General features: G+C 40.1%; 1 protein-coding gene across 1 annotated transcript in view; it reads left to right on the plus strand.

Moving 5' to 3' along the window:
• The window catches only part of LOC148357613 (rho guanine nucleotide exchange factor 26-like), a 46,839-nt gene extending 24,252 nt beyond the window's left edge, over positions 1-22,587 (plus strand). Inside the window, exons 12-15 of the mRNA XM_088346351.1 lie at positions 5,889-6,098; positions 20,011-20,081; positions 20,169-20,273; positions 21,789-22,587. Of these exons, the coding sequence (XP_088202477.1) occupies positions 5,889-6,098; positions 20,011-20,081; positions 20,169-20,273; positions 21,789-21,931 (529 nt within the window). The 3' untranslated portion in view covers positions 21,932-22,587. The remainder of the gene's footprint in view (positions 1-5,888; positions 6,099-20,010; positions 20,082-20,168; positions 20,274-21,788) is intronic.
• The last annotated feature ends 4,309 nt before the right edge of the window (positions 22,588-26,896 follow it).

Here is a 26,896-nt window from a genome sequence, read left to right on the forward strand (position 1 = left end):
ACGGTGCATAAATAGTATATATCGGCTAATTTGTGAACAGTTCAAACATAACATTGTCCCTTGTCAATAAGGGTTAAAAGTACTTGGGTGAGTTGTTTTTATAACAATCCAAAAAAAAGTAGTTTTTACTGAAGATGAACATTGGGATTTTTTTTGTAGACTCAAATCAATCTAAGTAGCAAGCTAAACTTTGTCTTTTCCCTTGTAAACTTTAGAGAGAACAATAAATGGATTGGCTTTTGCAGCACTTCTTTTGTCCCAAACATATTTGTTCTCCCTGCTCACGTGGCTGAATAATAGCTCAGGTTGACCAAGAGAAGCAATTCCTGGATCCAAAGTGGAAATATGCAGAGGAAAGCAGACCTTGTGTCAGATTTGGCTGTCACGCAGCAGGAAAATGTTGAATACCTGGACTGTGCAGTATCACTTACATAATTTTGAGAGTTCCATAGCAGCTGGCTTTTCTCTCATCTCCACTTCCACCAACTGTTTGTTGTTTCAACCAGCAACTTCTGATTTTTAACGTCTTCTTCATGCTATGGACACAACACATCTGCATTTTTAAACAAGGGATTTTGCGAGCTCTTTATTGTACACCTCATTTGTCTGAAGTTAACCTAATTTAATCTATTGTACCAGGGATCGGGGACCATTTTGACTGGAAGAGCCACGGAAGCTAGATATTTAGACTTTTTTTTATTTAGGAGGATCAATCATAATATCAATATTATTGATACTGAGCTGGCACTTGGATTGGATCTGTACTATTGTCTTGGGATATGTTCCATCTTCACATTTTAATTGCCACTGTAATAATTAGAAGTCAGACGTTTACTGAGCTGGCCGATCACCGGGCGGGACAATTATCAAGCGGTACGATTGCGGCACCGACATTTGGTAATTTGACAGATATCGGTATAGGGATTTTTGTTTATTCGATGGGCCAATTGTTTAGCTCAGACACAGCAGAGCCTCTCTCCTGCTTTCTGTCTCACACACTACATTTCCCACGCCTTCTGATTGGATAAGCGATGGAGGGCAGAACCACTGAAGGTGGTTGAAAAACGTTAGGGCGAAGTAAATGAAGGCAGCTCCGCTAACTCCTGAGTTCTGACATGACAGTGAGTCAATACCGCTGCTAATATTGAGATTTTAAAAGTCTGTGGTAGAAAAGCGTGATAGCGTAAAAGGTTTAGTTAACTTGTCATAGGGAAGCACATTCGGTGGAGACTAGTATGAAGCCTCACATTAGTTTGTCAATCAAGCGTGTGTGTCTTTGTGATGGAGAGAGAGCATATAAAGCACGCAATGGGGGAAGGCGGAGTAATTAGCCATTACCATAACATTAGTTTGTCAATTTGGCGCTTAAACAGGTGAGCCTAAACTTTTCAATTCGCAAGCTCCATTCAAATTGCCATTGCTTTTTGCACTTTTTGTGTTGAGTTAATTTAAGTCATGTTGTTTGTATTAAAGGGCGGCTGGTTGGTTAGCGCACAGCGCCACAGTACGGAAGTACAGCGTTCAATTCCAGCTCCCGTAGTCTCCCCGTGTGGAGTTTGCATGTTATCCCCGTGCCAGCGTGGTTTCCCCCAGGCACTTCTGTTTTCTCCCATATTTCCCAAAAAAAATCCAGGTTAATTGGCCTTTCTAAATGGTCCCTAGGTGTGAATGAGAGAGTGAATTATCTGTTTCTGCCTGCGACTGGCTGGCAACCGGCTCAGGGTGTCTCCTGCCCATTGCCTAATATTTGTATTTTTGTTACATTGCTGTTTTTTTGTTTCACTCTTATGATTTAGCTTCTGAAATAGTTATTGTAGTAGAAGTATTTTATTTTATACAAATAAGTGTTTGTACATTGTATTATTTATTCTCTGCCAGTATAACCCACCCCTACAAACTATACGCTTGAAAAAAAAAATCAGGAAATAGTAGAAGGCGGACATCACACTTGCATGTGTATTCTGATGAATATCATCGGCTAAGAGAAACGGTTCAAAATCCAATGATATTTCTTCCTCCCGGCCTAAAAAGTACAATAGTGCTACAGCACTCCTGCAGCTAGTGGTAAAAATACGGTATTGCACTCCACTCCTCAAGGTGTTTAAATAATTAAGCCATATGTACTCATGAAAAGACACACATCGGGCTAAATAGCCATATGTTCTCGACTCCTGTATTAAACAATTGATGTTACAATAGAAATGTTGAGGAAAATGTCAATCTTCACAGAAAAATTCTGTCTTAATTTGTATTTAGAAATTAAAATGAGAAGATGAGGTTAATTTTTAATGATAGGGACTGTTTACTATTTTAAAACGATCACACTTATGAAGGTATAAACCTGAAATTGACATGTTTCTATATTTATAATTGTATATTCTTATTCATGGTAAAAAAAATGTTTAGAGAATTCAAACGAATGAGTGGTTCAACAGCATTCCACGAGGAATTACCTTCAATCTAAATTCCGCTGTGTTGGATTAGGGCCACTTTAAACCCGATTTCTTTCTTTTTTCTGGGTTTTCATCCACAAACTCAGAGTTGAAAACTCAGCAGGAAAGCATGCTCGTGATCTAAGACCCTCAGGCCAACCTTCCGCCCTCTTCTGCAATGTGAATGGCATTCCGGACGCGTCATGACAAAAAAAGAAATCCTGCAGTCAGAATATTTAAGGATGAGTGAGACGGCGGAAATGCTTCTGTGAAACCGCAATTGTCTAGAATTGAAATGACAATGTGAGATTATGTGTAATAAAAGGACACCACACTGCCTAATTGGTCAGGAATGTAATAATGTGACGTATTTTTAATTTGAAATAGTTTAATTTGATGGAATGTTTGCCTAGTTATAATGGATATTTTTGCTGTCTTTGATTAATTATATTTTCCTTACACAAATTGTGCTTTTTTCTTAACCCCGGCCCAAAAGAAAAAGAAATACTCTTCCAACTCCATTTTTTTTATTTGATAGTATTTTTTACTAATTTTTTAATAATATTATTTTCTAAAGATTATTTTTTGGGGGGGAAAAAAGGAAAAATCTTTTTAAAAAAACAGAAAAAAATGTTTTTTTTCTTAAAAAAGGGAAGAAAATATTTATTTTCCCATATTTTTTGAAAAACAGAGAATCGAAAAAAAATCTACAAGCCATACAATAGAAAAACAACTTCACACCCCCAAAAAAACTCGAAAAACTCTCAGTAAAATAGGAAGGTTGTATTTTTCAATTTAAGTGAATACAATTTTCTTCTGTAATTTGATACATGTATTTCTAAGATAAACAAATAAATTTATTTTCTTTGAAAATACATTTTTAACATGATCATCATTGAAATAATTGTTTTTCATCATTTTTCTCATAAGATTAATAATTATTTCTATGGGATTTTTGGTTCTCTGAATGTTTTGTCTTTTATGCAATCTAATTATTTGCTAAAACGGTTCATGTTTTTTCTATCGCTATAAAAATAATTAAACTGTTTCATAATCTTTTCCAGTTTTGTTCTGAATATAACATTTAAAAACACATACCCTTTTCCTCTTTTTTTATTAGCTCAAGTCAGTTAATGCTATTATATTTTCTAGACCTAATTTCTGTACTTGAAACACAATATTTCAACCAGGCTGCGGTTCTAAGTTTGCATGCACTGTTAGTTTTCGTCAGCATTAGCATTGCTAAGTTATGCTATTAAGTCAGACCCCTACCCCTTCTCCGCCACTTTTTCTGTCTCTATCATTGTTCTCTTCTTTGCAGAAGTTTTAATTGTTTGGCGTGGTTGATTAACAAACAATGGTTGCCTGTGGGATTAACAGGTGGTCTTAAAGCTTGTTGAAACCCTACAGACCATGACTGGATTCCTTGAACTTCCATGACCTCATTTTCCCCATCCAACGGTTCATTTTTTTAAGCAAGAGGACCAAAACTTGAAACATTTCAACATTCACGCCATCTAATTTGTTTTGGAGGGTGCTCACTAACGGCAGATTGGCTGCCGTTTCCATTCTGTAGTTAATCCAATCCACATGGTCTGGCCTCAAGCTCCTGTTCTTGGTCGCTCTACGTAAACACGCTTCGCATGTAAGGTTTGCGCAATTCGCTCCAGATGTTTCCGATGTTAGCTCGCTGACGAACGCTCACGGACGGCTACTAGCGGGAAAGACAGCTTCATGAAACGGGTTAAATATAGCGTAGCTGCGGATTTATGACCCTCTCTCGGTGATCATTACTAAGTTGATGGTCTTTAGCCTCGGGGGGGGTTTAAAACATTATGGGAAGTTTGAAACCTGAGACTAATTTAAAGTTTGTGCGAGACAGGTTGAATAAAATAACCGGCTGGAATTTCCGCTTTTTTGTGTCGTTATTTTTTGGCAACGAGACAGAAATTTTCGGCCTTAAGCGGTAGTGTGAGAGCTGGAACAGTTTTTTGAATACTAGGTAATTACCCTCAAAATAGAATGAAACTAGCAACCCGGAATTAGCCATGCAGCTAGCTTGCTAGCTAACTATGAAAGGACAGGGAGTATTGAATGTTGAAAAATATTCTACGTTCCAAACAATGAAGTCAGGTGATTATCTGTCAAGCTAGTTTGCACAATAGCTAGATAGCTAGATAGTCAGTTTTTAGGGTTTACCGCATAACACCATATGAATCTTGCTATATGTTGTCAGCTAGCTAGTTACGATAGGATGTATAATCAACGAGTATTAATGTGAACAAATACGTCTACATCCGAATTTCGAAACAATGAACACAGATGATTAGCTGTCTAGCAAGCTAGCTAGCAATCTAGCTAGCCAGCATGTTTGTTTCTTTTCAGGGAATTGTTCACAACTTAAAATGAATCTATCTTTCTTTAAGCAGCTACCTATTCTTGATCAAATAGGGAGTATTAAGGTCGACAAGTATGTCTACATCTAATTTATGTCTGTCAAGCTAGTTAGCCTTGTAGTTTAAGAGGTAGTTTTGTGTTTGAGAAATTGTACACAACATGGTTACATTAGCTTCATGAAGGCAGTTCCCTAGCTTTGGGACGGGGCATATTAACATCAACAAATAAGTCTACATCCACGTTTTTGAAACAATGAACACACATAATTATCTGTCTGTCAAGCTAATTAGAACACAGGTTAGCTAGCTACTTCTGTGTTTTTCCGTAGACTGCACACCACAGATTGAGCTAGCTTAGGCAATTGTGTACAACACAGATTGTATATAATTGTGGTCAGCTAAACATCAGAAAATAAGGTATATTAATGATGAGGAATATATCTTTATCCAAGTTTTTAAACAATGAATGCAGGAGATTATCTGTCTGTCAACAAATTTTGCACACAGGCTAGCTTGCTATTTCCGAGTTTTCGGGTTCACTGCACAACACAGACTGAATCTAGCTATTTGATGTTAGCTGGCTAGCTATCATAGGATGAAGTGTATTACTCCATCCAAGTTTTGAATCAATGAACACAGGAGATTATCCGTCCGTCAAACTTGTTATCTTTTTGGCTAGCTAGCTCTGTGTTTTGGGTTATACTGTAGGAAATGGTGTATTGAATTTCCATCGGCAAATAAGTCTACATTCAAGTTTTTAAACAACATACATAGATGAGTATCTGTCTGTCATGTTAAGTAGCATACTAGCAAGCGATCTAATTCTGTATTTTAGGAAAGTGTGCACAACTAATAACAAATCTAACTTGTTAACTGGTTACTATCTAGCTAGCTTGTTGTGATAAGACTGAATCCTTTAACACTGGACAATCACTTCTGCAGCTTTTAAAGTAATGTACATATTTTCAGATCACAGATGATAAATTGTCTTATTTTTGAATTACTGATCTTAACTATTGAAAAGTTTTGACAAATGACGAGTGCTCCTTCTGATTTCTAGCGAGGAGAGCTACTCTGTGATCGACTACGCCCTGCGGGACGAGATCTGGGTTGGTTCCTGCCAACCAGAAGAAGTCAACTTATCCCCGGTCCGCGGAACTGCCAGCATGCTAAGCTCACGGCAAACCGGCGCTAACCACCTCTTCCGGCTTCGGTTCCTGAGCAACCATTCCGGCGAAAAGGTGCCAATGATCTTGGGGACCGAGTTACTGTGAGTAGGGATTTTGTTATTTTGCTTTGACAAAATCGGGCACTCTTCGTTCTTTTAGAGCCTCAATGTGTAATATTTGACCACTAGATGGCAATGTGTTGTCTGGTATGATTGAGGGCCAGTTATACACAACACAGTGTGGCGGCATCCTGCCGGACAAACATGGTGTAATAGAAATAAAGAATTATTGACCTATGATTTTTTATTTATAAAAATAAACATTGGTATAATAGCTGAGGTATTTTTTCCGAGTATTCAAATCAATGTATTTTTTTTTCACTGAATGAAAGTTATTTGTACCGCTTGGAGGAACTTAATATTACTATTATTAGTATTGTCCCTTTAATGTTAATTAATTTTTTTTTCTTGACTATAAGTAACACATTTTTCATATGTTTGCTGTTCATGTAATGTAAACGCCGGAGCAACAATAGCTAGCGTAGTTTTCTTCTCGATGAAAACAAGCTAACAAACTATCGCTATCTTCTGCTAGCTTGTCTATAAGGATAGCTTTATTCGGCACAACACAGACAAGGATATAAGTGTCTATATTTAAAAATACAGCAGTAACAACATCGAGTTTGGTTGTGCTTTTTAAGTATTGATTACAAAGTAAAACATTCAGATAAAAACTTGTCAGTGTTCGTTTTAGCTTGCTCCACTTGCTAACAATCGATTAGTTAATCTTCAGTTCTCTCGAGGCGGCTCAGTTTCCATTTTCTTCCGTGTAACGTAGAATTCAACACACCATTGCGGACAAAAACACGGAGAGCATTCAATGGAGGTTAAGTGAAGTTTTGGATTGACAGTATTTAATATTTGGGGAGACAACTGTGTTCCGCCTCTGGTGGCAAAATAACTTTTAAATTGCTAGGTACACTACGGCGTTAGCGTCCATGAGCACTTCTGCTAACAAACCATTGCGTGTGACGCCACGCGTCCTCTTCCGTGCAAGCGGTATATGATGGCAATCAAACAAAAGACGCTCAAAGGTCACAAGGGATGCATTTAAAGTTAGGGTTAGTTGGAAATGTAAACAAAAAAATCGAATTTCACCCAAAAATGTTGGAAGTTTTATGTATGACTCGGCCAAGGGGACGGAGTCTAACCCTAAGGCCAACGAGCTGGTTTGCCGTACCGCACGATAGGACGCGCCACAGAATTTGACTCTTACGTGCGCCTTGTGGTCGTGAAAATACAGTAATCCCACACCCAAAAGGGAAAACATTATTATGCAGGGTCATCATATCCTGGGGGTAATTTTACTTTAGCAGTAGCTCATTTCATTTGTTTCACCTAAGTGGATATACTTTATGTTTTAACGTATACATTTAAATCAGTCTGAAAGCATGTCTGTGTAGTCACAAACCCACCAAACAACATTTTCTCTTGGGTCTCTTTTGGCCTATTTGTAGTTCACAGGAATATTCGGTTACACTTCCATTGTCGCGCCACAGCATTCACCTTTTACTACCTCCTGCTAATGGGAACTCGGAAATAAAGTTTATTAGGGTGCTCAGTCTTTTTGTCTTCGCTCATACTGTGAGGCGAGCCGGCTGCACCGGTTAATAGTTTTGTTGACAGCTTTCCAAGCCTGCAATTCTGACAGACGCGTCACCTAAATGATTCCATGACTAAGAAGTACTTTTTTTTGGGTTACAATTTTATCTCGTCAGAACACACTTTGCCCGGCCTGCTAGTTCCATCTCCCTTTAGTACAGTAAATAGAATGAAGAGGGTTTGTTTGGAAGGATTACATAACCCACATGTAAACAAAGGGGATCTGTCATGCATTTGGCTCCCTACGCGGTCTATTTGTTCCAGTTGGCGTTTGAGAATGAACAGTTCTCACAAGAATTCTGTAGTATTCCCGTCATTAATCCACTCATTAGTTTACATTTTTGGTGAAGGTCAACATTTTTTACATGAAGCTAAATAGCCCGGGGTGGTGGTCAACCTAAAAGTAGAATCTAACTTCCCAATTGGAGTAATTTGTTCAATATTTTTAAAAATAGATTAACCTTTTGGGTTAGATTGTAAGTTGTGTATTCACATTAGTGACATGAAGTCAGATGAGGAGGTGAGGCAGGCTTGACCGATATGATTGTGAGTTTTTCAGATATCTGTACTTACATGATTATCAGTGGGCTATAACAAAAACTAAACATAAATCAGTGTTAAATTCTGAAGGCACCAGATTCACACTAGTCCCGCAGGTGGTTTGATAGGACTCGAGGCAAGACTCAATGTCTCCTCTCCAACAGTAAATCAGAACACCAATTAGAACGACGTAAAATGACTAGATGAATGGATGCAGTGAGACGTAAAGTAAATAAAACAAGAGGTTAATAGGTAAATAGCCACATTGAAATATATGGATATTCCATTGATGTGTAGTTAGTCGAGGCAGGTTGTACATCACCTGTCATCATGGACATGTTCTTTCTCATTTAATTTACAGTTTTTGGATTTTCTTGTTCTAAATTGTTGAATTTTTATATTGTAAAAATGCTGCCCTACTTACAAACGAGATAGGTAGGCGATCGTTCGTAGGTTGAATTTGTTCGTAAGTTGCTTCAGTGCGATATTTTGTATGGAATACATGTTTAAAGTTTATATAAGTATGTTTAAAGCTTGTATAAGTAACCTGTATTGTTTTGTACTAAAACATTCAGATTCAGATTCAGATTCAGATCTACTTTATTGTCATTCTAGTACACGTGTATACAGAACGAAATGTCGATAAATCTGACCCGCACAGTTTCCTTGAATGTACAGATATAAATAAAATGTTGTAAAACATAAACATTTAATCAAATAAAATGCTCTATAAAGATGAATAAAAATAAGTTTACCTTACCGTACTTTTGGAAGATGAGTTTCAAGTTAAGCAACTTCCTCCTTCATGGTAAAAAGTGGCCGAAAAACAAACGATCCAACCATTTTCTCAACAGCATCAAGCTTCCATATTCCACTTTCATTTCAAATGAAACGGCTCATTTCTTCTTTACACTTTACACCAACCATATTGAATGGATGCACGAGATATTAAACAATAAAAATATCATAGTTCTTAGCCCGCTGGAGATACAGTATAGAATTTTTACACCCAAAATAGGGAGACGGATCGCCGCACGCCGGTAAGAGCGGAAAGAAGTACTATTGTACTGTCCTGTACTCGGAAAAAGGTGCGCACAATATAGAATCTAACTTACAGCAATGTCCGAATATTTTTCGACTTCCCAAATTTTTTTTTGTATCTACCATTTTTCGTAAGTCAAATGATCCTAAGTGGGAAAGCGTCTATTACAATATCATAATTACAACTAGTATGCAACATATTACTGTCTGCAGAGGCAGAGTGAGGCACAACATTCTCCTGCCTCATGGCAGACGGCGTTAGTTAGACTAAGGATTCTAATTTGGCACACACTTCAGTCCCAAACAATTGAATTAGTATTATTATTAGCAAGCAAACAACAAGTCAAGCCATTCAGTCTTTTTTTCATAATTGAGGATTACCTATATATTGATGATTTTATCCAAAAGGAGCAGCACATATATATCACTAATGGTTTTATTATTTAGAAATAAAAGTTCTTTGTGGTCAATATTTCTACAAAGCCGCTAGTATAATCAGTAACTCATTTAGAAAATAGATAAACTAGCGTGGCCAAAGTAACTCAATGTTCAAGTCGGCTGGCTAAATAGTGACAACTTCCATGTGTCACATGGTGTTTTAGTCACTAATTTGGAAAGAATGACCGTCGGAAGTGGGAGCTATTTTCTGACCCAAAACAAAAGATGGAACAGACGAGATGATCAAGGTGGTTTTTCGGGAGTGAAGCGACATGAGCGGGGGTGGCCATCGTGGGAAATAACCTGCTTAACAATGGGACGCTGCTATGCAACCACTGTAAGAATGGCACATCGCCAGGGCACGACAGTCCGAACTCACTGTGACATCCCAGTCATGGCCCCCCCAGGCTAGTAGGGGATAAAGGGGGGTTGGGAGCAGGGTGGGGGCGGCCAGCCCTCATGTAGACACAGCTTGTCATGTCCATCACAATGCTGCCTCTTTATTGGGCCTCAAGACAATTAGAAGTGCCGCTTGCTTCATTTTGGCAAATACTTAAACACCAATAGCAGCAATTTGAGGCACTAACTGTATTCCTGAGTGATTTTGTGTTAAGTTGTGTTATAAGCGTATGTTTACAGGCAGGCTCAAATCTGATTAGAAACTGCCAGTATTTTTATTTTGTAAAGCAATCTAAACGTGCACTGAAATCTTGGTTGGACTGAGTAATGCAATGGTTGGGTTAGTCCTTTCTTATTTCCATTACTCATGCATGTATACACATTGGAATAATCTGATTGCTTGTGCACAGTTTCCTTTGTCTGGGATGTTTTTAAGTCGCACAGCACTGAAGGACTTGTGGTACAGAGACAAATGATACACGGCATCTCCGGCTTACTCGCTAAAAGAGCCTCATGTATATTTGTTGATTTCTCTTCGGTCTTCGATTTCGGTTTCTGTTTCTGCCTTACTGTGCATCTGCAGACGCTAAAGACTATTACTAACTCTATTGGTTGTGGCTGATGTGTGTATGCCAAATCAGAATCCTTGGTCTCACTATCGCCCTCTGCAATGAGGCAAGAGAATGGCATGATTCACTCTGCACACTGATATGTTACATACTAGTCCTTTTGAATAGAATAGAAAGAATTAATATATTGGGTAATCCTCCATTATGAAAAAGTCCATGCTACAACAAAAAAATAACTGAATGCTAGACTTGCTGTTGGCTTGCTAATGCTATCACTGATTCTATTATTTGGGGCTGAAGTTTACGCCGAATAAGAATCATTGGTCTCACAATCGCCCTGTGTTATGAGGCAAGAGAACTGCACGCTTCGCTCTGCATCTGCAGACACAAAGCACAGTAATACAGTACAATATAACGAATTTTTTTTGATAAAAGCAAAGGTAGTCAGGTAATACTCCATTATGAAAAAAAGTCAACAAGAAAAAAATAGTACATGGTTTGAATTGCTGTTAGCATGCTACAGTTTTTTCTCAATCGCTTTTGTACGTTTCTTTGCTCAAGAGGTGAAATTCTCTAAACTTTTTGTTCATTCCTCTCGACACTGTATTAGTAGTGCCCACCCAAAAAGTAGTTTCTCGTTTATTTGAACAAGTTTCAAATGTTCTGTACATTCATGCAAGTTATTTGCTACAATTCTCTGCTCCTTACTACATTATCCCAACAGCACTTCAAGTTTAGTTGTGCCAATTGTCTTATGTTCATATTTATAGTCTTTGCTTTTGTTTTTCTTCTTTTTGATATTTTGTGCTGTCTTGTGATTGCTGCATTCCATTGACATGGTCTGTCAATGAATTATAAACTTGTTAACTGAGTCTTATCCAGTCCAAGAACTTTGAACACAAATATGCAGGTAACCTATGGCATTTTGCTACATGTTCGATGTGTTTTGAGAATTTCAAGTCTGATCTGAGAAATCCACGAAATAAGTTGAGAAAAAAGCTGTAATACTATCTCTAAAAATAAAGAGTACTGGCTACACCCTGCCCAGCCTGGAGGACATTGCCAAGTTTTGCTATCTCAGCCGAGCTAAAGACATCCTGAAAGACTCCTCACATCCAGCAACCGTCTTTCCAAACTGTTATCATCGGGCCGACGGTTTAGATCCCACAAGGCCCGAACAAACAGACTGAGGGATAGCGTTCTCCCAAAAACTATCAACACACTTAACAGCAATCACACAGGTTTTAAGTGCAAACACCCCAGTTTTAATTTAAATGCCCCGGATATCAGTGCAATATCCCGGTTGTGCAAGGTTTTTGACTGAAAACATTTGTTGAAACAGTATTTCATTTTTGCACTGTTAAATGTTTTTACATAGTACTTTATTTACACTTTGACTTAATTTCTAAAATATTGTGCAAATGGACGGTATTTTAGTCGTCACGTTGACTGTTCCAATTTTTGGGCATTATCCCGGTTCTAAGTGCAATATCCTGGTTGTGTACAGTTTTTATTTTAGATGTGAATACTTTATATTCGAGGTGAATATGTCATATATTTCCATTAATTAGTCTTTATATTTTATATTTGCCAAATGGAGAGCAACTGTGATTTTGTTGTAGCAATACTGGCTCGGACCCCTCGGATGGGTCTGGCCTTGATGCGGCGAGGGGGCTTGCGTGTTCCAGTAACCCTGGAGAGCGATACCGTCGGGAGCTTGCTCCTGGTAGGGTCACCCATAGCGGGCCGGTCTCCGGGTTAGGTTCCAGACAAACAAAGACCCCAGCGTGTCGGTACACTGTGAGGTGGCAGCCCCACCAACTGACTATCCTGCGGAGGGCTATCAACTCACCCAGGAGAAACCCCCTTTGTTACGAAACTGACCAGAGAAAGAAGCCGGACTTACCAACACGGTAACGGACCCCAGCCTGCCCCCGACCAGCGAGTACGGATCGACCTTCGTCGTAAGACCCGTGTCGCCACCTGGAATGTCCAGACACTCCTTCGCCCCGGAGCTGCCACCCTGCTGTCCCGAGAGCTCTGTCGCTATAACATCACCCTGGCAGGGCTCTGTGAAATACGATGGCAAGGCAATGGTGAAACAACAGCTGGCAACCATTGCTACATCTGGAGTGGCCCCGAGAGTCGGACCGGCCTTTACGGTGTGGCTCTTGCCATTCCAAAAGCCCTCCGGAGGTCCCTCATCAGCTGGACACCCATAAGCGACAGACTACTGTCTGCTCGCTTTCTCCACCATCACGGCAAGATGACAGTGATCGTCGCCTACGCCCCCACCGATGTCGCTGATGAGGATCAAAGGACGCGTTCTTTGACCAACTCCACCAGGCTGTCGACCAAGCCCCACCACAAGACGTCACCATCATCCTCACTGATGCCAACGCCACTCTATCCAGCAATGATCGGTCCCCCTGTCGGCACCACCTTCGTTGACAGCACAACAAACGACAATGGCAACCGCCTCCTCGTCCTCCTCTGCCACCAAAACAACCTCTGTGTTGCTGACACCTGGTTTCCCCAGAAACGCATCCATCACTGGACGTGGTACAGCCCAGATGGCAGAACCAGGAAGGCATTGGACCACATCCTGATATCACGACGCTGGAAGTCGTTTGCTACCAACTGCCGGGTGTTCAGAGGAGCACAGCTCAGCAACACAGACCATCGTCTGCTGGTGGCCCAGCTCAAGCTAAAGCTCCGAGCCAACCAGCACAAGACTCTGCCTCGCCCCGACTCCTCCTGACTCAGCGACCCCAACATCGCCAGAGACTTCAGTTGCTCCATCCGCCGCACTCTCCATACCCTGGCTCCTGACAAGCTGACAGACTGGGCATCCTTCAAGGAAAGTGTTCTCCACAATGTCCTCGGACGCCCGCGATACTCCCCGAGAAAGCCCTGGATATCAGAGAGGACACTAAACATCATAGACCAGCGGCGTGAGGCCGGGCTCCGAGGCGACCTCACGGAGTATAGGAGACTGAACCGCCTACGCAATGTGGCCATCGCTGAAGATAGGGAGAGGTTTTGGCAGGCAGAAGCCCAACAGCTTGAGTCCGCGGCCAACAACAACAACATGAGCCGCGTATTCAGTCTACTACGCCAAGCCCGTAGCGGCCCACACATAAAGACAGCCCTGGTAAAAGACTCAGACGGCAAACTCATAATGACAGAAGCCAACTGCCTCGCGCGCTGGAAGGAGCACTTTAGCCTTCTCTTGCAGCACAGCACCATCCCGGCTGATCCCACCCTCCTAGTGGCTGCAAACATGGCACTCCTAGCGACGCCTGCTGCACAGACCCTGTAACACCCGAGGAAGTGAGAGCTAGCTGCTCTGAAGAAGCTGAACACCAAGAAAGCCCCCGGCATCTGTGCCATTACCAGCGAGATGCTCAAGGCTGGCGGTGATGGCATGGTGGAGTGGCTAACCTGCCTATTCAACCAGGTGTGGGAATCGGAGCAGTTTGCATCATGCCCTTCTGGAAATGCAAGGATGACAGGCTTGTCTGTGGAAACCACAGAGGTATAACCCTACTCTCCATCCCGGGCAAGGTCTTCACCAGATCTTGCTCAGCCGTGCCCTTCCAGCAATCAGAAGCTGCTGCCGTCGCCAGCAGGCTGGCTTTATGCCCAACCGCTCCACAACGGAGCACATCTCTGCCGTCCGTTTGCTGACAAAGAAGACCCGTGAATTCCGTAAAGATCGCCCTCTGTATATCGGAGTCATTGATCTGAAGGCCGCCTTTGACACCGTCTGCCACTCTTCACTGTGGAATATCCTCCAAGCTCTCGGAGCACTACCCAAGAACATTGCCCTGTTCAAGCTGCTCTACAGCAATGCAGAGAGCTGTGTCCGTATCAACGGCATTGACTCCGACTGTTTTACTATCTCCAGCGGCGTTCGTAAAGGCTGCGTGGCTGCTCCCGACCTTTTTAATTGCATCATCGACCATCTGATGTTCAGGGTTAGTGAGCGCATCCCCGGAGTGTCTTTCGGCAACTACCACCTGACTGACCTGGAGTATGCTGACGACACCATCATGCTCAGCACTTCCTACAGCCAGCTGAGAGACGCTCTGGGCATTTACAGCGAAGAGGCAGCGCGGCTTGGCCTCCAAGTGAGTTGGACGAAAACCAAGTTCATGTATGTCGGTGATGGACCAGATCCACCTCCTATCCAAATTGGTAGTGACATCATGGAGCCTGTCAAGAGCTTTGTGTATCTGGGGTCCATGGTGACAGACAATGAGGACCTAAAACCAGAGATTCTGCGCAGAAGAGCCCTGGCAGCATCTGCTCTGCAGTCTCTCTGGAAACCACTCTGGCGGCACCAGACCACCGCACGCAATACGAAGCTCCGCATTTACAACCTCGCCGTACTCCCTATCCTGCTTTATGGCTCAGAAACATGGCCCCTGAACGACACCCTGGCCACAAGAATTGACGGTTTTGATAGCAGGGCTCTCAGAACCATCGAGAACATCAGGTGGCCACAGCGAGTCTCCAATGAAGAGCTCATCGCCCGCACGTGACAGCCCCGAGCATATTCCTTGGTCGCACAACGCCGCACCCGCTGGTTTGGCCATGTCCTTCGTCTACCACCAGACCATCCGACACGAGCCATTCTCCAGTTTGACCCAAAGGCCGCAGACTGGAGACGACCACGAGGGAAACCCCGCAATCTATGGCTCGACGTCGTTGCTGGCGACCTCCAACAACACGGAGTTGCTGTAGAGGATGCAGAACAGCAGGCACAAGACCGCCAGCATTGAAAAAACCTGGTTCATCTGGTCCGCTCAACGCACAGGGACGGGACCCCCCGACCTTCGCTGGAGCAATAATCAATCAATCAATCAATACAATGATAATTAACATGGTTTTTATTCTATTGTTTGGCTCTTAGGTGTTTGAAAATGTGAGTCCTTGGTCTCACTATCAACCTCTGCCATCACGCAAGAGAATTGCATGCCTCACTGTGCATCTGCAGAAGTTTGGCACAAAATGTAATACTAAGTTATAAACTAATAGTATTATTAATATGCAGAATATGAAACTTGTCACGAACCGGGACAAGAAACAGGAAGCAGAACCCACTCGCGCAACGTTACAATTTATTGGGGAGAAGAGGAATGAGCGCACACTCGATCCGGGGATCGTTGGTCGCGGAAGTAGATTGATCGTAACGAGGAAGTGGTCAAAATCAACCAGATCGGGGCGAGAACAAAACAGGAGCAAAACACAGGCAAAAACGGAGATTCACTGGTCTTTGCAAAACATGAGCAAAAACACAGGCAAAACGGGGATTCACAGGGCTTGGCAAAACGAGAACAAAAACACAGGCAAAAACGGGGATTCACAGGGCTAGACGTCTCACAACAGATTTTAGCAGGAGTTTCTGAGACGCTCCGCCCACAGGCGACTCATAGACAGCGTTTAAGTAGTCAGGGAGCAATCTGTAAATGCGTTTCCGCTGGTGTCCATGGGCGGGGCCAATTCTGACAGACAATTGTGAACTTATCAGCTGAATAAATGACCTTATAAAATGTATCCCACGATGACAGGTGAGGCTGTTCCTCAACTGCCTCTCCTTACTGCATATTACTGGAATAATTTCTCAAATCCATTCAATTAAGCAGTTTTTTAAGAGGTGGATTAGAAGCGCCATTGTTGCCCGGCCTCTTTTGTTTTGGTGGGTTGCACACGTTAGCGTGACCTCCTTCCCCGGTCAGCGAATAACTGCTGATCTCCATGCAGGAGCACATACGCTAGCACACAAAAGCACTTTGCAAAAAATAAAAAAGACAAACGTAAGCCTCCAGCGCACAACTGGAGTGATTATGCAACCGACTACCGTTGCACCAGTCTTGTTTTTTCAGCACCATATGATTCCACTTAAAGGTTTTATTTTGTTTTCGACTTGGATTTTGCTGTGGTTGAGTGAAAGTGTTTAATATGGACTATGAATGAAAGAAACAAATATATTAGTTTTGGCTTTAATAATCAGGTTGATACATTTTGTTCCTTCATATGAAAGTTTGAGTTATAAACTTTAACGATGCTCGTGAAACTGTTTTAAAAACGTGCGACTTGCTACAGTTCCCTTTTGCTGTGGTTTTGCTTCTGAGCGTTTACTTTATTATATATATTTATATACAGTAGAACCCCGGGATACAACATGATCCCTTCTGAGGTGGTGATCACTAAGTAAAATTTCTGTAAAGTGGTTCTCCTGGTAAAAACATCAAAATATAGAACTTATACACCAGTGTTTTTATCTTTATTTACTATGTGGTTATGTATTTTGTCATTTGTGTCCTCGTGAGACTTCTCTTTATGGAAATGAGGTGCAATATGGGTTCAAATTTAGCTTTTTGTAGCCGGTCGAATTGTTTTTTCTGGGCTAGCAAGCTGTTGTGTGCGCAGGTTAGCTTAGATTGGAACCTCCACTTAAACACAAGCACAGTAGACCCCTGGAATACAACATTAATTCGATCCAGGGTGCATTTGCAGCATGGTGGGGTAAATAAACCTTGGGTAATTAGCTACCCAGGACAAAACATCAAAATAAGAAAATAGTACATAGTAAGTACTACATAAATGTAATATATGCATATACGATCGAAAAATATTACAAATAAATAAACAGGTTATGTCGAAATACAACTTCAGTTACCTTTGGTGTGGTGTGACTTGAGCTGGTTAAGTGGAATAGCAGGTGGATGCTTAGGGGGAAGAGATGGGGGCCTGTCATGGCCTTAAACTATTTTCTTCCCTTAATTGCTTCCTTATTTAAAGTAATAATCATGATCTTTGATTAGTAATGGCCATACAACTTAGTGAAGGTAGCCATTCGTGCCTACTTCATATTTCTTGATAATCACAAGCTTTTGTTTCCACATATTTCATGTTTTTGCTTCTCCATTTAGCATCACAGCACACCTTTGGAACAATAGCAAATCATTACAGCACAAAAAAATGCAGTATCTGTGACTTTTTTTTTAATAAAGATTCCAAACTGAATGAAGAGAACGACATTGTGAGAGATACTTCAACCAAAAGAATATTGGCATTTTCATGATGCTCTTTAGCAAACCAATAGAAGACCAGCATTTATCAGACGTTGATTGATAGCAGACAGGCATCTTAAAGACAAAACAGTTGTCGTACGTTTGAATAATTGTATATGTTTTTCTAGACACAAAATCCTTTTGTTGTCGCACAGTGAAAAAAACATCTTATTCCACACCATAAAGTGAAATCTTCATAAGGTGGTGCAGCCGTGTCCCGTGGGACAATTGTATATTTATGAGTTGGATACAGAATCCCCCCTTAAAATTGTGAACATGCAAAATTTTCCATTTAATATGTGCTTAGTCCTTATACATTTCATTTAAAGATGAGTCGGACCAAATCAAATAATTCCACTCTAAAATATATTACCATTCATATGAGTTACTTGCAGAGATAAAGCTTAACAAGACTAGGATTTTCAATCTCGTGATGGGTTTATTTAAGTGCCCTACAAATTCTGATTGTGTAAAATGGAATTTTTATTTCGTGACCGTTACAACAGATGAAAAGGCAAAGTTGCTCATCGAAAAACAATAAACAAGCAAATGACGAATGCTGCTTGAATGTGGATTTACTTCCGACGGCATGTTTCTTCTTGTTATGTGAGTCAGCTCCAGAAAATCACTCCAAAGCCTCTATAACTTGAAATCCGAACTTTGGGAATGGTGAAATCGAAGATAGGGTTGCCGGAAAAGTGACCTGCGGGGCATCGCCCACGAATACGGCCAGAAATGGGAATTCTGTTGTGTTCTCCGAGATTTTTCTTTTTCTGTTTAAATTTGTTAGTGTGAAAAACACATGACTGTTGTCTGCAAAACTGAGTGAAAACTGATAAAAGATACCAATACCTTAGAGTTTGGTTCTCAAATGGGAGATTTTATAATCTATATATTTTTTAAATCTTATAAATCATATAAACTTGCCCCATTGACAGATATTGTAGTGTTTTCTTTGCAACTTAAGCTATTTTTAAGTTGTTGTTTTTTTTCTTACCTCTTTTTCCTCATTTATTACATTTTCACATTCTTATAAAACAAACAATATCTGATAAAAATCATAACATATTTTAACAAATATTAGTAATCATTCTTGATTAAGTAATAAAATAAAAATATTTCACTGAAATAATATATTAATAAAATAAACTGCTTTAAAAACACATTTATTTAAATTGAAATATTAAGATAGAGATTTAAAGAGGTATGGTTAAATTCCAAGAATATGGAACATATACATTTGCAAATTCTATTTCTTATTTTTCATTGAAGGAAATAAGAAATAGATCAGTTAAATTAAAGATACAAAAAATATAATTTATAAAACATGGTAACATGTATGTCAAAACATTAAAAAGAAATATATATATATAGTATATACAATGCCGAAGTGGCTCATCAGAAGAAAGGGAAATTTTTCAAAGGGCGGAGTTTGGGCCGGCTGGAGGAGAAACAGAATTTGAACATGTATCTGTCACTTGCACTCAACTTCCTCATCCATTCATTCTTTAATCAGCTATTTGGTCACATTCAGAGCAGCAGATGAGGTGAGGTTTACCATCTGGGAGAATTCTCCTCCCCCAAATTCAAAGTTGGTTTGGTCCACCACCACTTTTTAATTTTTTGGGCTTTGAAATAAACACAGAACAGCACAAAGTATGAGGAAGAAAAATTATAAAGGAAGAAAAAACGTAAAATAGTAAGAAGAGGAAAATGCTAGAAAAAATTAGAATAAAGCTTGGGGAAAAAAGATATGAAAAATAAGAAAAAAGCAGGTTCTCTCACAATCTGACTTCATCACAGATTCCTACCATGTCAAATTCCTGTTGAGCCTTTCTTGTACTCAGGTTGCATGGGATTTGAGCTTCTCTGCTCTTAAATGTGTGAAAACTAGGCTAAGAAACTCCTGAGTATATATATATATATATATATATATATATATATATATATATATATATATATATATATATATATATATATATATATATATATATATGATCTATGGGAAGATCTATGTAAATCATCCTAACATTGACCTATTAAAAAACAGCCAAATTGATAAAGTGGGTCAAAATATTGTGTCACATTATGTAGTTGTGGGTGGGTGGATGGGTGGTTGGGTGTATCCCTTAACAACTAGATCGTAGGGGCACTTTTTCCTGCGATGTATCTTGGTTAAATACAGCCTGGTGGCGCCCATCCCTCTCAAGGCCAATAAATGTTTCCATCCGGTCTCGATCCAGGGACCTTTCTCTTCCTAATAGATCTTTTTGTGCATTGTAGAAATGAACGTGCTCGTTGGATCAGCGCCCTGAGCCGCAACGTCAACAAAGACGAGAACCGAGACAGGACCAGTAAGACGATTGCACCCTCTTGTGGCTTTTTATGACTACATGTTTTTTGCACTTCATTAAAAATATATTTACCGCGTATTTTTGTAGATGCCATGCAAGTGCAAGTGATCAGAACTTACACCGCCAAACAACCTGATGAGCTTTCACTTCAGGTTCCTGATGTGGTCCTCGTCTCACAAACTGTAGAAGATGGTAAGAAATCATCCGGAAAATTGGAGAGTAGACCTCCAGGTTACGTAGGGTATAAATCATTTCTAAAGTGGGGGATTGCAAAGTGAAATGCTGTATAGCGGGGGATAGAAAACTACATACACACAAACCTTTCGACATTAAAAAACAGTAAATGGAATTGTTCCTCAATTTACCGGGCAACACATCCGTCTCCAAAATAGTATTTAAATATACTGTATTTTGAAATACTTGTGCTTGTTTAAATCTGGAAGGGGCAAAATTTGACCAAAACAGAGAGGAGAGAGAGAGAGAGAGAGAGAGATAATGCATTTGTATCTCATAATATTTGTGTGTATGATTTAAAAACATAAATACCTGAGTCAGACCAGGGGGGGTTCCTCTTGCTACCAGTAACCATGGAAACCAGTACTACCTTTTTAGGTGGGGGAGCAAGCCCCTATCCAGAAAACCAGCCTTGAGAGGGATGGGCGCAGCCAGGCTGTATTTGCCCGAGACACACCACAAGTTTTTTTGTTTTTTAATTGGTAGGCTTTTTTTAAGGGGAGAAAAGCAGTAGTCTGGCACATAAAACGTTAGTGAGGCAATATGAAACTATAGTAAATGGGTCATTTAGAATCATACTAAACCCCTACAACATTTATCCGTTATGGGGATTGCAAGGTAAAATTGCTGTAAAGCAGGTGATAAAAATCTATGGTAATTTTCATATGTGTTCCATTCCACCGGTAACACAGGAAAGAAAAAACATTAAAATAACAAAAGAAGTATATAGTAAGTGCGACTTATTTGGAATATATGTGAATATTATCAAACAAGATTATAAAAAATGATGTAGATGTAAAGGAAAAAGTATATTGTATTTACCTTTGTGACTTGACTTGGTACAGTGGAGTTTGAGGGTGGATGCACAGGGGCAACGAAATGGTTGATTCAATTTCATACTGATTTCAAAAACTCCACTTGCAAGGATTGTCATGCCCTTTGAATATTTGATAATAGTTGTTTGACTGGTTACAGCCACATTCCTAGACAATGTGTGTGCCATTTTTGTATTTCTTGATCATCAAAAGTTTTGTTTCCATGATTAAATTTTTTGCTCCCTTGTTCAGCATCACTCTGAGCTTTGGACTAAAGAAAAACACACAACTAGTATTCTATCAGCGATTCGCTTTACGAAAAACACAAGATTTTTAACCGACAAGACAGTGAGGTATTGTGGGCGTGAGTTCAGCCATACCGCCATTTTCATAAACTAATTGTAGACCAGCATTTTATGTGACATCGACCAAAAGCAGACAGGCATTTCAGAGATGTAACTCTACCTATGCATGAAGACTGCAGAGTTTGAATTTGTTGTTGAATTCGTATAGAAGGGAAAATGTGGTAATAGGGGACCGAAATACATCCTATTCCACACCGTAAAATGAAAATACTGTAAGGTGGGGTTCACTGTATCCTGGGGTCTATTGTATATATTATTTTTTGAAACATCCTCTCATTTTGGGTTTTGTTTAGGTTGGTATGAGGGAGAGCGTCTTCGTGATGGCGAGCGTGGCTGGTTCCTTGCAGAGTGCGCCGAATCCATCACCTGCCAGGCCACCATTGAACGCAACGTGCAGAGGATGGACCGCCTCAAAGGACTGGAAACCAATGTTTGACCTTGACTGACGTGTGACCCTCACTGGAGACCAACATGTGACCGTAACCATTACTTGGCTTGTATTTTCTGGACACGGTGGACACAAGAGGGAAAACTCGTAGATCCTCGAGAAGGTGCCTTTAAGGTCTTTTTCAAAAATATGGGATTTCGGACACGGATACTGTTGGGACGCAAGAATGGCATCTATGGGACAAAACGTTGAAGATACTACCCTGTTGAATAGCAGTCTGAAACAAAATTTCATCTTCAAGTATTGATTTGTTATTGACTCTCGAAGTGTGTTATAAACAATGAACACCTACCTCAAATCCGCCAATTGAAGATGTTATCAAAAGTGAAACTTCTCAACTTCATTATCACAAAAACACCACAAGATGACAGCAAAGCACTACTTTGGTGTGAAAGATGCTCTGGAGTTCACTTGATTGCACAGTAGTTTTTGAGGACCTGGGGTGATCGGAGATTCAGAGCTTTGGGGGTACTGAGAACCCAAACTTTGCAGTGGTGTGCAAACTACGGCTCGCGTGCCACATGCAGCCCGTCAAGCTTTTTCATCCCACCCGCCCCCAAAAAATGTTCAAAATATTTTGACACTATATACATATATAACAGTAAATACAGTACTACTAATAAAAACGTGATTTTTGGTGCCAACTATGTCCCCATTGTCTCTTCGTGTGTCTGCAACAAAAATACTCCTACAGAATTGTACTACAAAGAAGCAGTAGTCATCCATCCATTATCTACACCGCTTATCCTCAGTAGGGGTCGCGGGGGTGCTGGAGCCCATCCCAACCATCTTCGGGGAGTGGGCAGAGACACCCTGAACTGGTTGCCAGTCAGTCGTAGGGCGCACAGTTCGCTCGCTCATTCACACCTAGGGACAATTTGGACCAGCCAATTACCCTTGCATGCATGTTTTTGGAATGTGGGAGGAAACCGGAGCGCTTGGAGGAAACCCGCGCAAGCAAGGGGAGAACATGCAAACTCCACCAGGAGGTTCGTTCTCATGACCTCAGAAATGTGCCGCACACGCGCTAATCACTGCGCAGCCGTCCTGCCCAGCACTGGTCATACGATACAAAAATACTCCTACATAAATATTATGACAGAAAAATATTTAAAAAATACTTCTACAGGAGTATAATGAAATAAATACTACAAAAATACATTTGCAGAAATACTAAAAAATGCTATAAAACTATCAAATTTGGATCTTAAAACAGGGACCTAGTGAAGCATTTTAATTCTGAAAAAAAACATTGAGAAATAATGCAAAAATACTCTTACAGTGATACTATGTTGCAAAGATACTCATATAACATTTAAAAACACAACTAAAGTAATATTTAAAATACTGAATACTACAAAAATACTAGTATGAAACCACTTTAAAAGATTCTATAAAAATACTACAAAAACAATACAGGAATACTATAATGCAAAATTACCGCTCCATAAAGATTCCAGCATTAATTTTATAAAAATACAACTACATTAATGTATAAAATCAAATATTGCAAAGATACTAGTATGGAAACACTTCAAAAATACTCCTACAGAAATACTACATAGAAGCAATAGTCATGCTATACAAAAACACTGCTACACAAATATTACAACAGAAAAACTATAAAAATACTTCTACAGAAGTATTATGAAATACTACAAAAATACAACTGCATAAATACTACAAAAATGTGGCCACACAAATTGTACAAAAATACTAGAAAAAACATCGAACTATAGTAATACTACAAAACAAAATATCGAAAGAGGTGCTAGGATTTAAATGGACTGAACCATTCCAACGCAGTGGAGTATTTCTGACGAAGCGTTGGGACTTTTGTTTTGTTTTTTACATTTTCCTATCCTGGGCTTTATTAAGGGAAAGAGTTTTACAGTTGCTATAATGTTTAACAAAATGTGCTGGTTACACTCATGCTGAGGGCCAACATAAGATAGTGGCAAAGCATTACTTTTATCTGAAAGAAGCTCTGCAGTTCACTCAAATGTAGTTCCTCAGGACAATCAACATGACACAAGATGGCAACAAAGCACACTTTTAGCCTTCTAAATTCAAAATTGTTTGACAAACTATTAAAAAATGCTCAAAGCTCAGGATTGGTTTCCAAAAAATATCCACAAAAATGGAACAGTTTCCAATTCGGAACTTCGTATGCAAGGTATTTCATGTACTCCATACTTCAAGGGAGTAAATGCCTCCCGTATTTGCAAAGTGTATGGTCAAAATGGTCAGGTGTAATTGAATGTTTTGGTAGTTTTACATATACAACCTTTAAAAATGGTTTTGTTTTGCAAAAAAATGGCGCTATACAATAGGGTAAATTATACGTCTGTGTAATTGTAAGTCTGTGTACTCAGACAGTTCGTTTGGGTGAACCCTGAGTGGATTATAATGTAATATATATATATATATATATATATATATACACACACATAAACATGTGGAGGAAAGGAATGACGTCTCTCACAAAACAAGTGCGATCTAGCGGAGTAAGAGTAGAGTATCCGCTTCATAAATTGACTCAGGTAAAACTAACACATTTTGGGATTTAAAATACTCTTAGAAGTACATTTTTCCCAAACATTACCCAGGTAAATGTAATCCGTTACTACCTACCTCTGACCCGAGGATGGTCCAATTTAACACAATCAGGGCAGAGTAGGCGAATACACTTTGGCGTAAGTAAGATTGGACATATTGGGGAGATGTACACAAACCCTTTTTTTTTACTTTGTTTAGCACATCCCCAAAATCATGCAGATGATTCCAAATGTTCCACGTGCCATGAATCTCGAGAAATTCATTTTCAAAGTGGACAGTTTGACCTCATATCCCCTAGAGCTGTCACGTCACAGGAAAACACAGAGAACCAAAACAATGGCTTCGAAAAATAGACGGCGATTGTAGTAATGAGCGAATGCATAGAGCTCATTTCCACTTGGAGTCATTGGAACTTTGCTTACCGCGTCGCCGGGGGACTTCTGATCGTTTTGTCTGAGTTGCATTCTCCAATCATCTTAAGCTGCGTGCAGTAAGTTTACCTGCCATCTTGTACAGCGTGTGCTCCTTTTTGGTCATTGTCTCCTTTTAGGTATGTGACTTTTTCTTTTGAGTTGTTTTGCAATTAATATGTAGTTCAAATGGCTTCCCGCTAACATGCGGACTCCCCAACGCTTCCAGTTTTGTTTGGTCTAAGTTAGCCCCATTTGCAGTCAGCGAGCAGGCAAGCTCATTGTTTTTTCTCCTGGCTGGGTCTGTGTTTGTAGCCGTGGTAGTAGTCTGTCGTTGGCTCGCGTTTATCCTGGCTGCTTACTGCATGTTTTTGGTTAGGCAGCCTTCAGTTTTTACCCCCTACCAATTGGTTTCGGTTTGTCCTCAATAGCATCCAGCGAGCCGGCTGGATTCATTTGGTATACTTACAGCTGGCTTCGTGTTGTATGCCGTGTTAGTTTCTTTTGTTGTTGGCTCCCTGGTATCCTGGCTTCCTACTGCATTTTTTTGGACAACCAGCCTTTCGCTTTACAGCCGATCGGTCCTGGTTAGCCATTTTTAACAGCCAGCTAGCCTGGCGTGTTCCGTCTGGTTTGGCCCCTTAAAGCACTATGCGTGTTATCTTGGCCAGTTCGCCCAATTTGGCCGCTCTCCATTTGTTGTACCATTGCTGCACCTATCTGTGACAAGACGCCCCAGGGATTCTCTACCAAAAAAAAAAAAAAACTTTGCTTAAGACTCTCATTATCTTTTCAACTAATTAACATGTTAACCAACATAGTGACTGGCTTGCTAGGATGCTTGTGTTCTTCACATGACGTCAGAGTTCAGGAAGTGAAATACGAGAAACAAAATGCATTATCTCAGAAAATAATTGGAATATACCAATGACATATACAGTATATCGATATGTAAAAAAAAAAGCATGTACTATTTTCTCAGATTTTGTATGTTTTGCAAATTGGGATTCCCTTTAAAGCACAATTGATTCTCCATCACATCAACATTATTAACATGCTGGCATTCACTTGATGTCTCACAAACTCGTATGCTCTCTCGTGACACGAGGCGCTAACAAGACCGTCTGCTGCTTGTGTGTGTGTGTGTGTGTGTGTGTGTTGGGCGTCCTTTTGGCACCATAAAAAAGAAAAATCCATCCTCAATATTTCCACTTGATAGCTGCCCTTTGTAAATCAAAGATGCTAAGAGTTGTATATTTTACAGATAAATTTGAGAAAATTGTTCATGCTATTGAATGACAGTGTGTCAAATTATTTGATTTGAGTTTTAGAATGTACTTAATGAAGTGTGCAGTGATTACTTTGTATTATACATCAACCTTGAAATAATAAAACATTCATATTTTACACAATTGAAGATATGACCTACTGATTTTTTGGCTGAATTGTATAAGAAGCGAAACGAGCGACTTATCCTGGTGGTGCTTTTAGCACCTAACAGCCAATTACTGCATGTGGTGGTAACGGTGAATAAAGCCTTTGGCACTTTTTTCCACTGTTACCTTCTCTAGTGTTAACAACTTGTTTGCAGGCTTCTACCTTCAGTGTCACTTACCTATTACAGCTGGGTTCCATGATTCAGACATCGTCCATGTATATCCACTGCTTCTTTCTTTAGCCATTCATATAAGCCACTTGGCTGCAGGTTATGGCAGACCACTAGCCGCTATTGCTAGCTACTCTTGCTTCGTCCTTTTCGTCAGCTAAACTCCATGATTCAAGTATATTCCACTTTTTTACGGTTTCTTTATCTAGCCACTCACGATTAGTATGAAGATCAAAACAATAAAAATTCATACATATATATATATATATATATATATATATACATACCGTAAATTCCGGACTATAAGCCGCTACTTTTTTCCCAAACGTTCAACCCTGCGGTTTATTCAGTGATGCGGCCAATTTATGTTATTCTTCT

Source organism: Urocampus carinirostris, chromosome 10 (genome assembly GCF_059441175.1).
Source record: "Urocampus carinirostris isolate Australia breed hairy pipefish chromosome 10, RoL_Ucar_1.0, whole genome shotgun sequence".
Lineage (NCBI taxonomy): Eukaryota > Metazoa > Chordata > Actinopteri > Syngnathiformes > Syngnathidae > Urocampus > Urocampus carinirostris.